Below are 12,336 nucleotides of genomic sequence, written 5' to 3' on the forward strand. Positions count from 1 at the left end.
AGAGAGAGAGAGAGAGAGAGAGAGAGAGAGAGAGAGAGAGAGAGAGAGAGAGAGAGAGAACAGTGCGAGTGTCGGACTCTGGAGAGCAGCGACCCGTTCGCAAGGAGGACCAAACGCAGCCGCGGCAGTCAAACGATTGTGATTGTTATGGCTGTTGTGATTATTTAGCCTCCTCAGGGAACCGCGAGCGAGCTTCAGCAAGCCCTTCACGCGCTTGACGCGAATGTTTGACATTATCTCCTAACGAGGTGCGGCACAGTAGGACAAGCTCCCCAGGAACGCGTTGCGCCTGCTTGTGAAGGCGGAGGCCATCAAACTATAGTCGACTCGACAACAACCAGTTGCACACATGCAATCAGACACCCACGCTCACGCGGCTCACAGTCAGCACGGGCGTGACTGCGATGCAACTCGGCTCATTACATTACACTGTACCGGGCGGTCAGCGAGGCGCTATGGGAGCGCCGGGGGGGAGGGTGAAACAGGAACAGAGAAAGAGGAGAGGCAGAAAGAGAAAGAGCGAGAGACAGACAGACAGACAGACAGACAGACAGACAGACAGACAGACAGACATACAGACAGATTATCCATCAGCCGAAAGGAAATACGTCAGGCGGAGGTGGGGCGGGCACTGCAGGCGGGCACAAAGGAAAAGGCCGGGGCTCCAACGGGCCGGGCAAGCCGGCAGAAAAGCAGCAAAGGACTTCCCTGATCGCTGCGAACGACGTAGGAGACCGCAAAGGACCCGGACCCCAATCTCCTCCTGCTGCTGCCGCCGCTGCATGCCTGTGAGAGGAAACAGGGCGAGGGGAGAGAGAGAGAGGTAGGAGGGGGAGATACACGGCGAGAGATGCATAGATAGAAGGGTAGATAGCGGAGGGGTAGAGAGGAGAGAGTGAGCGGCTGGATACAGAGGGGAGGGGAGGGGGTTGGATCAACAAGATGAATTTTTCATGAGAGGTAGTGGCGCCGCCGCCCTGTATCGGCTGTGAATATTGCACACATTGCAGGAAGAGAGAGACGCGCGACGGGGAGGCGACGAGGTGGGAGGGGGAGGAGCGGACGAGCCGGGTAGAGTAAGGTGAGGTTGGAGGTGGGGGGCAAATTCGCAGGTTGGGGTAACAGCAGCCAAGTGGGGAAGGGTGTGCACCACGCCCGCCCCCGCCCCGACACATCCCGCTCGGTTGGCATGACCCCAGGTCGCGGATCGAGGATCGGTTTCTTCTCTACCCCTCCTCTTGCTCGCAATATCTTTCGCGGCTGTAGATGAAACAAATGAGAGACTGAAAGATGGAATGACTAGCGTGCGACAGCCTAGATGATAATTTCTCGTTGGTTTTCGCAAAGTGTTTTGACCAATACACTTAAAAAAAATCACTAGTGAGAGTTCCCACACTAGTCCTAGTTGGCTGCTAGTTATTATTACTAAGGAATTATTAGGATCTCAGTGCTATATAGCATAATGTATACCTATAGGTACTAGCACAATTACTATTGCCATATACCAGGTGGCGATTAATCCCGTTTACTTCTCTAGTTATGCTGTACCGCACGCACCAGTCCACTCGTGCAAGCACTCAGCGCCTGGTAGATAGGCAGCATCTTCCCTGCTGTGCATGCAAGTAGCGCAGGGTGGCCTACCCTGAATCGCGCAGGCGCCAAGCTCCCGTAAGTAAGTAGCCGAATGAATCTAAAAAAAAACCTGATGTGTACTTCCTGGACAAGCCTAATATCCCAAAGATCACAATACAAGAATAGTTGTTGTGTGGTGCGGTGTGAATAAACCAATACTGTTAGACTGCCCAGAATATTCACTGGAAAAAGAAAGTCGCTGTCCAATACCTTTGTAGATGCATTAGTGAAAGTGCCTTTACAAAGGCACTATTGACTCCCAAAGATACAATTTTCAGCAATTTTATTACCTTGACAGTTGCACTACTGCAGCAGCCCCTTCAAAAAAAGCAATACATCCCAGGGAGAATGCTTCTGTCAAGATGACGTCTAAGTGGTGTCATTGGCTGAGCGATTAGCGAAGCCTATTACTCCAGTGATCAAAAATTTTCGCGTCTGGTTGTTTGTTTTTTGTCATCACGATAACTCGAGAACGGTTTGAACTTGGAGCCTAAAATTTGTATGGTAACTTTGTATCATGGAAAGCAAGAACTGTATAGATTTTGAGCCCTCTACCTCAAAAATTGGCCGAAAACGGGCGATTTAAAAATCACTTGAAAAATGTTGCTAATTTTCAAATATGTTTTTATGGTTTCCTAAGGGGTAACTCGTTAAAGTAGAACCCTGGGCACAAAAATTTCGTCTGTTTGGCTCTATCTCCAACCGTTTAGTCGCCAGAGGGAGTTTTCCAAGCGGAAATTGCACCAAAACATTTAAATTTATTTTATCAGATATTTGATGGTCTCTGGTGAGGTAACTCGTCAAAATAAAACCCCAGAGGTCAAAATTTGTGGCTTTTGGGGCCGAAGGACTATTTACAACTGTGCCTTTTGGCCGACTCTGGTGTCAGCGCCGCAGGCCTAGGTAGATGTATGCCAGGCGCGTCGAAGCGTAACAGTGGGGTCTGGCGTACATCTACCTAGTAGATAATGGGAAAACAAAGGCAGTGAATGATACCGTAAAAAAGCACGTAAGTCACTGTCAGGGGACAGCATCATTACTAATACTGACTGTCACGTCTCGCGTAACAGGCTTCGCGATATCTCACGCGTACATATATGCCTCCATTGTGTTGAAGGAGGACACATTTAGATATCAAAATATGTCCCATGGCAGCCACGCATGGTCCATATTGGAGTCAAAATCTATGTACCGTAAAGTGATCTAATATGGACCATGCCTGGCTGACATTCATGGGGCACATTTTGATATCTAAATGTGTCCTCCTTAATCAACACAATGGAGGCCAAGGAATAGACTGCTATACATTTGTACTATGTGTCAAAGAGTAGCCAAAAGAAGGTGGTCCAAATTACCTCGCCTGGTCCACATTAGACCATTTGACGGTAGTCCTCCCAGGTACGGACTTGGACGTCAAAAAGACCTAGGTCCAGGAGCTCCAAAGACATCGAAAGAACCCATTTTCAACCCGCACTGCGACTTTGTTGTTCTCATTGGGAATGATAAATCACTGATAACTCAACAGAGTGCATTTCACACTGTAGTATATTAGTGTGAATAGGCATGCACACTGTACGCACACTGTACAGTGTGCATGGTATGCACACAAATGCTCTAAAAACTCAACCATTTCCTTGCATATGCATATGCGTAACTTTCGAAAGAGGGAGACATCTCCACTTTCCTCGTAAAAAAAGCTGCCAAACGAGCGACCATGCGATATGGTTCAAATTGACCACTACCGAAGCTGTTTCGAATATTTCGGTAACGTTAACTAAGTTACGGTAGTGGTCGATATGAACCCTATTACATGGTAGTTCGTTTGAAGGCTCTTCTCCCGAGGAAACTAAAAATGTCATCTAATTTCCAAAGTTATGCGTCTGAAAAGAATTAATGCCAACTGTTGAGTTTTCAGAGCAATTGTGTGCATGCTAAGCACACTGTTTGTACAGTGTGCATGGCATGCACACTGTTGAGTTTACAGTGTCCTTTTAAAATAATAATTTTGTTCGTATTGCAAAAAAAATGTCTCCTTTGTAAAAGCCACGAAGGAATACTTCGTAATTTCGTGGGACTTCAAATCACAATTACCAAAGGGAATCATTCGCAATCGGTTCGCATTTAAATAGCTGCGTGGCTAAAATTGTTGGCAGCTTTTTTACAGTGTAGTCTCTGGTGATATTTCTATCCCCAGTCATGCAGCAGTTGGTGGCAGCCGCCGCCACCAGCGCCGTGAGCGCGTAATCCAACCCCCGGCAAATTAAATCGATATCCGCGTGACGCAACGAGAGAGGCAATGCGATATCTAATTGGTCGAAACGACGTCACCCCCGCTTATCGCGCTCATTTAGATGTTTGTTGTGAGTTGTGAGTTGTTTTCTTTTGTGAGAAATGTATACAACACCCACCAACCCCTCCCCTCCTTTTTCTTCCACCTTCTCCCATACATAAACTTAACATTCTGCTGCACCCACTTTCCAACAAGGTGTGCAGGACGTCCCCCACCGCGCCCAGAAGGAGTGACTAGGGGATGCAGCCCTGCCGCGGTGCAGAGGACACAGCAGGGTGTGTTATGAGAGGCAGGCCCTCCGCCCCTACCTCCCCCCCCCCCCCCGCGCTAAATGTATGGAAAGTAAAACAATTTACTTTATGAGCGCTACACTCACGTCTCGCTTCTTTCTTGTTCCGAGCGTGTACGCTGCGTCCCTTACTGCCCCCCCCCCCCTACTACCACCACCACCACCATTTCCCTCCCGGCCCACTCGCAATATAAACATGCGCTATTTTATTTTTACTCTTGTAAAAAAACGCAAGAGAAAAAAAAACAAAACACTATGAGCATAACTCCCAAGCACTTTCTGACTGACCAATACGAGGGGCAAAGGGCGGGGAGCGCTTTATTTCTACCAAGCTTCCACAAGACATCAGTATGTGCACTTTATTCGCAAAGCCTCCATCAAGTCATTAAACTGATTCTGCGTGAGGAATGCACAACGCTTTAAAATGAAAGAAAGTGGCGTGTCTTACCCACAAGTCGAACGCAGCTGGTCACGTCCTCTTGTAGTCACTAAACCACACACGATCAGCCGCGCACACACACGCACGCGACTAGCACACAACGTAGAGGTATCCAAATTATCCAAAGCAATGGGTGTCTTGCGAGTGTCTTCAAGGGACCTGCAAGAAAGGAAGAAAGGTCATGTTTACTAGAGTGGTTTTCAAATCACGTGCTTAGAGAGGTACAACATGTGGTTCTGAATTTAACCGCTGGCCCTTCAATCAGAAACGTGAATGTTTTAAAGAAAGTTTACGTGTAGAAATTATTTCTTCTTCTCAGTCGCCCATGCGGTGACCACAATTGCGGTCACGCAGGACTCCGTGGGGGTGGGCCAATGTTTTGGCCGGGTAGCTAGGCCGATATCGGTCAATAACAAACACGGTTGGACGGCTCAATCGAAGCCTCCGACGACATCCTCCTCATGGGAGTGGGCAGCTCGGTGACCCCGCAAATGTCAACGGGAAACGACCAACCAATCAGGGCACACACAGTCATTCGTGGGTGCACGGCCGCCCCCGCCCCAGGCCAGGCCTGACACCGGCGATCGTACCAGCGGCCTAGCAGGGCGCTGACGGACACTCCATCCCGCAGGACGTCGTCGGCGCGAACACCTGCACGCGGGGTGTGTTTTGCAGTGGCTTCAACCCCGCCGCCCCCTCCCCGCCCGCCGGCCCGGGCCCCGGCCCTTCCGCGACCCCCATTTGGCCCTTTACCGTCGTCGTTGAGGTCCCCCACCCCTCCCCTTGGCAGCGCCACGCCGCGCCTCTCCAGGAACGCGACCCAGGTTGCCTCTAGCACGGCGCAGGTCCTCGTCGCACACCCCCAGCACTCACCAGGCGCCCCGGGTCCAGGGCGGCGCACGCAGGGCGGCGCAAGCAGCGCGCCAGGCACAACCAAAATGGTGGCGGGGTGGAGCGGCACAACACTAGACTGAGCGGACGCGGGCGCGGGGAGGGCGGGTCTGGCCGCGGACGCCTGCCGGGGCACGTCGGGGACCGTCCTGCGCGCCGTGCGCCCCGAGGACGACGAGCAAGGGCCCCAGAGAGAGCCGAGGTGGCCGCACAAAGCGACAGGCTAGGCCACGCGAGTCGGAACGGCACAGGCGGTGTTCCCCCGTCAACCTCCCAGCTTCGTAACTCCGAAACAACTGACTGCCGGAGCAGCGGCGGCGCCCGTGGTGGTGGCGGCAGCGACGTCCGTCCAGGCGGCCATGGCACCACCCCGTGCGCCCCCACCCGGCCGCGCGCCGCTGCGGCAGGGGCCGCGTGCGAAACGCGGGCCACCCGCACTCGGCACGGCCTCAGCGAAAGCACCTCTAGGACCCTCGCCGATTTTCTTCAGTTATGGAGACCCAACAGTGTTTTCTAGGGGGAATTTTCGCGTGTCTTTTTCCTTTTTCTGTATTTTTCCGGTCATTGTGTCCCCTTTATTGAAGGTTTCCGTGGACCTGAGGCGGCCGCGTACGCCGTCCCGCTCCCTCCCGGCGCCCGGCCGCGGGTGCGACGGAGACGCGACGCCGCGGACGCGGACGCGCCGCGTCATCATGGCGTCGCGGCGCTTCCCTCCGGCGAGCCGCGTCGCCATCTAGCGGGGGGCGCGCGCACCGCCTCGCCGGGGTCCTCGCCGCCCGGGCCGAGCGGAGCGAGCGCGGGGCCGCGTCCGGAAACCAACGCGTCGCGCTTCCTACTCACACCTTCGATCCCGCGGGGGCGGGGCGGGGGCGGGCGCCGGGGCGCTGCGCTCGGACGCAGCCACCAACCCACCCCTTCCCCCTTGCCCAGAAGCTGCCAGGAACGGTCAATACACGGCCTGGCCAGAGCCTCGCCTCTCCTCGGGAACCCCGGCCCTGCCTCCACATCCCCTGCCTCGCCCCACCCCTCGGCGCTGGAGCAGAGGAAGCAGAGCGAGCAGAGCAACGGCCCAACGCGCAGTCGCCTGGCCTAAGGCCTGGCACTGGCACGTCCTGTGCGGCCTCCAAACCTCACCGCGCTCCGCCTAGCTCCGTCGGGTGCCTCGAGCGCGGGGAGGGGTGAGGGGGGAGCGGAGGAAGAGAGAGGACGACGTTCTTGAGTAGGCGTCCTCGCCACGCGCCTGGACCACGCTACACTCTGTCCCAGCCCCGAGTCGCGCTCGAAGCACTCGGAAGAATGCCAATGATTTCTTCAGTTGAAATGTACCGTGTCAGTGTCAGGGCTACGACACCGCAGTGTTGCAGGATTGCCTGCCCCGGTGGTCCTCGGTCCTGGCACCTTTCAGTCAGAGCGGGGGGCGAGTAGGCAAACCCACATGCAGCGGTGGTGTTACCCTGCCACACAGTGTACTAGATTTCTCTCATACCGACCTCATCCTTCCCGACAGTTACGATCTCCGTCCTCCGTTTGGATGGGACTGGCCCTGATTAGCGAATCGGAATACTCACAACATTATAGCATATTAGCTTACTCAATTTATTTTAAAATCTAATTTAGAAAATTTAAGATATTAGGCCCATGTAGTAGGAACATTTAAAACTACAACAGCCATAGAAGTATACAAAAATAAGAGAACAAATTATATGCAAGAAAAGGACTAAACGTACTCGGGAGCAGAAAAATAATAACTCAATGGATGAAATAAATGAATCAGTTCTACATAAACATATCATCATAACCAGGAGGTGGCAAATGATCTGGATCAGGCTCAAATCCTCTTCCAGGTCGGCCAATTCCTGGAGGTCCGATGGGATCAAATCTAGCACCAGGAACTCTACCCCTGTAGAACAGAAAAATTGTCCATTAATTTTCTGTCGCTGTCAACGGAATTGGTGTTTCAGGTTGGTTCTCTTTTCATACCTTGGCAAGCCACCTGGAGGCTCCATTCCTCTCCCTCTTTGGAATGGATCAAAGAGCATACCTCCTAGACCTCCTCTGCCTGGTCCTCCAACACCAAGAGGATCTAGATCTGATCTCCCATAATTGAATGGACTGTGAAAAATAACATGAAAAATTAGCAAGCAGGTTTTTCAGTCAAAAAGAACATAGAGGTTTGTAGTTGACTGGAAAACTTACTCCAAACGAGGTGGCCCACCAGGTCCACCAACACCAATTGGAACTCTAAGAGGATCACGGTATCCCTCTCTAAGGGACCCAATATCCTCAGACCGTGGAGTAGCCTGAGAAGATGTCTGAGTTGTTGCTTCTGATGATATCTTTTTGGTGACTGGCTCGACTAGTTCCTTGCGGATGCGATCAATTAGCCCAATGTGGGAGGGTACCATTTTTTCAACTGTGCCATTGATATCAGCCACCACTTCAGTCACATTGACAGCTAGATTGGAAACATTAAGATCAGGAGTATGCTGTGGACAAACGCAAAAATAATTAGGTACATCAGCAGGATAGTCAACAGAAAAAAAAAGAAATATCTGTCATCATCCGTACCAACAAGTTGAGGATCAACGTTTCATCAGCACGCACTCCCCTCAAAATGAAGAGATTTCCATCATAAACATAACGAAGGGAATATGTTTCAGGATCGCTCCACCCAGTAGGTAAAAGCTCACTACCATTTTCACTTCCAGACAATGTTTTCTGTAAAATCGCAAGATCAATGTTAATATTTTAAAACAGAAAACAGAAAGTTGCAATTAGACAAGATAGCATTACGAAATACTTCACCACAAGAGGTTATGGCAAGGTAACATTTTAAGATCACAAAAATCGGAAGGAATGGACGACACAAATAAATGCTGGTTGTCAGCGTTCTGTTACATGTTAAGTCCAGAATGAGCTAAAAACTCACATCATCGCCTAAACCAACACACCGGAATCCAAATTTAGTAAGAAACCAATGGACAATCACTACAAGCACATCATCTTTCCGTTTAACTGCTTCCGAAACAGTGCGGAAACTGAGTTCCAGTCCAAAAGTATCGGAAGACATTGCGAAGAAACAGAAATATCTCTCAAAAATATCACAAAATCATCATTGCAGCATAGCAGTGTTTGTTGTGAAGCTGTTCATCTCCGGGACGGACTCGAGGTAGGATCTGAGAGAGAGGAGAAGAGGAAGAGGAAAAGTGGGAAGGGGTTGAGAAGCAGAATGACAATCTTACCGCTCTTCACAAAAAAAAGAAATACCTCACTGAATAATGTGTTGTTTTTTTTATTTCGAAAATTTTCGATAAAAAACATGAAACAAATTTATGACCTAGTGTTTAACAACACCCATGTTTTCAGTTTTGGTGCTTTAAGTTCTTGTTTTACTATTCTAGAAGTGCACAAGTGTGAATCGTAAAATGGCTGAACGCAAACGCAATGTCAATACGAATAACCATCTTTTCCTAAAGTCCGCATTCATTCGCATTCCTCATTTGTTTTGTTGTTCAGCTTGGGTTGTAATTTAGGGAGTGATTTGTAAGATTGTTTTGCTGATTTGACAGATAATTTCGCGCAACCTTCAATTTCAAAAAATTCTACCATGGATTATACACCTCCACCAAACGATCTGACATCCTTTAACCATATGGTTAGAACTGATATGTTTATTTTCGCCGTGACACTGTGATGTATTCATTGCATTCTTTATCAATGAATTTGTGAGACAAGGGAAGGCATGATACGGGACCAAACATACAGAAATGAACACTATCGGACATTAAAATACGTCAGTAAAATTATGGCCATTATATTTTTGCTTTGGTTCGCTATCACATTCCTGGCTCGTGTCAGAGGTAAGCTTATCCTCCCTATTTGCATAATATTACTTAGGTTAGGTTTGTTTCATTCATCCATTTTGACAGCTCAGTTTTGTTTACTTGCTGTTATAACTGCTGTGCCATTTGATGTGTATCACTCATGGTTACTATTCTGATTTTCTAGGATCTGATGACAGAATAGGTGGTTCTAATCTTCAGCCACAGTTGGTAATTTTACCAGAAGTAAGAAATAGTGATAATATGTTACATAAAAGAGTATCTGATTCATTAAATTTAACTTGCCGCATTAATTTGAGACCTAATGCAATTGGCTCAAATGAATTTAGTATATCTTGGATGCGTCCTTTGAATGAGTAAGTCCTTGTTATTTTGAAATTATTCTAATTCTTTTTTAGTTTAAACAGCATTTTAAAGTTGATTGCAATATTAAGTGACCTCTGTTATTTTCTTATTAGAAATGCAAAGAACGAATCTCCAAAAACTTCTCTCAGTGAAAATTCAATGTCACTGTATATTCCTTATCTATTAGAATCTCACAGTGGTGAGTATAAGTGTGAGGCTCGAGAAATAAGTAAAAAGACTACTGGAATTGTCCTCCAAACATCAGTTCAAGTCTTTATTTTAAGTAAGTATTCTGTAAATTTTCATTCTTGTCCATTGTGATGGAATGTTGCAGTTTCTCATGTTCTTACAAATTATTTTTCTCTCAGAAAACTACAACTGTAGTCAAAAAATGTTTGAATGTCCAAGTAAACCAGCTGGTCCATCTCATTGCATCTTCAAGAGATATGTATGTGATGGCAAACAAGATTGTGCCAATGGAGAAGACGAAAGTGCTCATCTTGCCAATTGTGGTAAGTATTTGAAGATACATTAGTTCTATCTATCTATTCTTACTTGTAAATTAAATAGTCACATAAATGTCTTTTTGTAGATCCTGTTGACCCATGCAAAGATAAGCTGCTTTGCGATGATGGGCGATGCATTCCCCACAGTTGGTGTTGCCCAACAAATTCAAAATTGGACTGTAATATAACATACCCCTACAAGGAATGTTGCAAAAGTAAGCCCAATTAAACATATAATTTTCTGTTACTGTGTGTCTGATAACACATTTAAAATTTGATACATTTCAGGAATGAATGATACTCTTTATCCTTTTGATCACTTGCCAAATTTGAAAGGTAGTTTTTATCTTCTCTCTGATACTGTCTGATTAGAACTGTACTTACAACTAATGGTTATGATTATGTGTGAAATTGTTGTAGGCTTGATGGAAGATGCTGATCCTCCCACTTTAAGCCACATGGGTTTTCTTCAGACGACTATTTTCACTGTGATTGGCAAGTAACATAGTTGGTGTATTTTATTTGTGCATAGTAATTTTGATTCCTCTCACTGGAATACTTTGATCTCATTTCTAGGTTGTGCAATGGCCTTTATGGTTATTGTGACTATTCTTGTTATTGCAATATGCCGAGTACACATGAAACGTAGCTTAATGGCAGGAGCCACAATAAGTCCTGGGGCTCATCTCAGTGGTGCTCGCCCTGGAATGGGTAGAATACCTCAACAGATGTATGACGTTGACTTGTTCTTTGGGCACACTCGGCCTGGTCTTTTAGTGACTTACAATATCAATAATGGCGTCCAGTTTGTGGGTAGGCCAGTAGATCCTCCACCATACTCAGAAGTTGTTTCTACTCCTCCAAGAGAAGGCCCACCACCTCCTTATGTATCTCATGAAAATCTGTCAAGGTAAGAAAACTCTATCTTGGCAGTTATATAATGTGAACACATTTATTCTTAATCAAGTGAAAATTTGATATCAAAAACTGTGTTGAAATTCCAGGACTGTGGCAACAGAGGATTTATCTAGGTACATATATTTTCCTGTCAGTGCTTTAAAAAAAGGTAAAAAAATGTGCATTTGAAATGATATCATCTTTTTTTTTGTACTTGCAGAATAACAGCTGTTGAAGATGACAGTGAAGACAATGTTGCTCATGAAAGTGATGCTCTGTTGAGTGAAATTCCACCAGCAACACCAGTCTATTCTCCACCCTCAGTGGCTAGGGACGAACCAGTAACAATGGCCTCTTGCAGCACTCAAACAGGCAATCCTGAAACAAGACGTAGTATGCGCTCTTTACTAGCAGTTCCAGTGACAGTGGATGCAGGCACTCAGGTGACATGTGTGTCAGAAGGATATGCTTCACCATCTGTATCGGTAGAAAGATTGGATAGACCCTCTATAGGGATGATACCGCCTGCGCTTCGTGATGCAGCTGTAGGTCGTTTGAGGGAGAGCTTTATTGGTTTGAGAGAGAGAGGGAAAGAAGAACCTATGATTGCAAGTGTTTCCAAGCAGTCTTGTTCTGTTGAAAGTAGACCATCTCGATCAGGCAGTAGAGATCGCTCAGAAACATGATGTATTATCGTTACTTGTTCGATAATGAATGGCTTCTTTGTATATTAACATTATGAGTCTTGAGTATTATGTAAAATCTCTATTTGTTTTAACATGTGAGAAGGGTACCAACTGTGTGATGATGTTATCTTTTTTCCCCCCATAAGGGTATACATGAATGTGTTTTGTGCCATTACTTTATTCTCATTTTCTAATCTGTCTAAATTTGTTTTTAGAACACAGTATTAGTATTTTTAAGACTGTATCTTGGACCCAATTACAACCACTGTGTGGTGGCTGAAGGCAAATGTAGAAGCCTCATGATTACCATTTGTCATAGTTAATTTCATGTTTATGGTTTTCATGGCAAGAGCTGTGATAAGCTACATCGATCGTAAAGCATGAATATGGGGTAAGTGTGATTTTCCTCTCATCCATATTTTCCATTTCTTTGCTCATATTTTGTTAATTTTAATTGTATTGCTATGTACATTACATATCTTTTGTTGGGGAAAACCACAACAAACTCTTATCATATCA

General features: G+C 47.0%; 2 protein-coding genes and 1 long non-coding RNA gene across 3 annotated transcripts in view; 1 reads left to right on the forward strand and 2 right to left on the reverse strand.

The window, feature by feature from the left end:
• The window catches only part of LOC113212101 (uncharacterized), a 19,029-nt gene extending 13,192 nt beyond the window's left edge, over window positions 1-5,837 (reverse strand). Inside the window, exons 1-2 of the long non-coding RNA XR_003303711.2 lie at window positions 5,524-5,837; window positions 4,660-4,809 (exon numbers count right to left, since the gene is read on the reverse strand). This is a non-coding gene — a long non-coding RNA (uncharacterized LOC113212101). The remainder of the gene's footprint in view (window positions 1-4,659; window positions 4,810-5,523) is intronic.
• A 1,286-nt stretch (window positions 5,838-7,123) lies between these two features.
• LOC113212095 (proteasome inhibitor PI31 subunit) lies at window positions 7,124-8,723 on the reverse strand. Its single transcript, XM_026430682.2, has 5 exons — window positions 8,471-8,723; window positions 8,110-8,259; window positions 7,738-8,027; window positions 7,522-7,653; window positions 7,124-7,441 (listed from the first exon to the last, which is right to left on the reverse strand). Exons 1-5 carry the CDS (start codon window positions 8,609-8,611, stop codon window positions 7,318-7,320), a joined length of 837 nt encoding a protein of 278 aa, XP_026286467.1. The 5' UTR covers window positions 8,612-8,723; the 3' UTR covers window positions 7,124-7,317.
• A 292-nt stretch (window positions 8,724-9,015) lies between these two features.
• Window positions 9,016-12,330, forward strand: LOC113212096 (uncharacterized). Its single transcript, XM_026430683.2, has 10 exons — window positions 9,016-9,401; window positions 9,550-9,739; window positions 9,842-10,011; window positions 10,097-10,240; window positions 10,321-10,449; window positions 10,523-10,570; window positions 10,655-10,729; window positions 10,811-11,144; window positions 11,239-11,265; window positions 11,352-12,330. The coding sequence occupies exons 1-10, from the start codon at window positions 9,284-9,286 to the stop codon at window positions 11,815-11,817; spliced, it is 1,701 nt and encodes a 566-aa protein (XP_026286468.1). The 5' UTR covers window positions 9,016-9,283; the 3' UTR covers window positions 11,818-12,330.
• Window positions 12,331-12,336: the final 6 nt, after the last annotated feature.

Source organism: Frankliniella occidentalis, unplaced genomic scaffold (genome assembly GCF_000697945.3).
Source record: "Frankliniella occidentalis isolate FOCC.00 unplaced genomic scaffold, Focc_3.1 Scaffold34, whole genome shotgun sequence".
In the NCBI taxonomy this organism is placed as follows: Eukaryota; Metazoa; Arthropoda; class Insecta; order Thysanoptera; family Thripidae; genus Frankliniella; species Frankliniella occidentalis.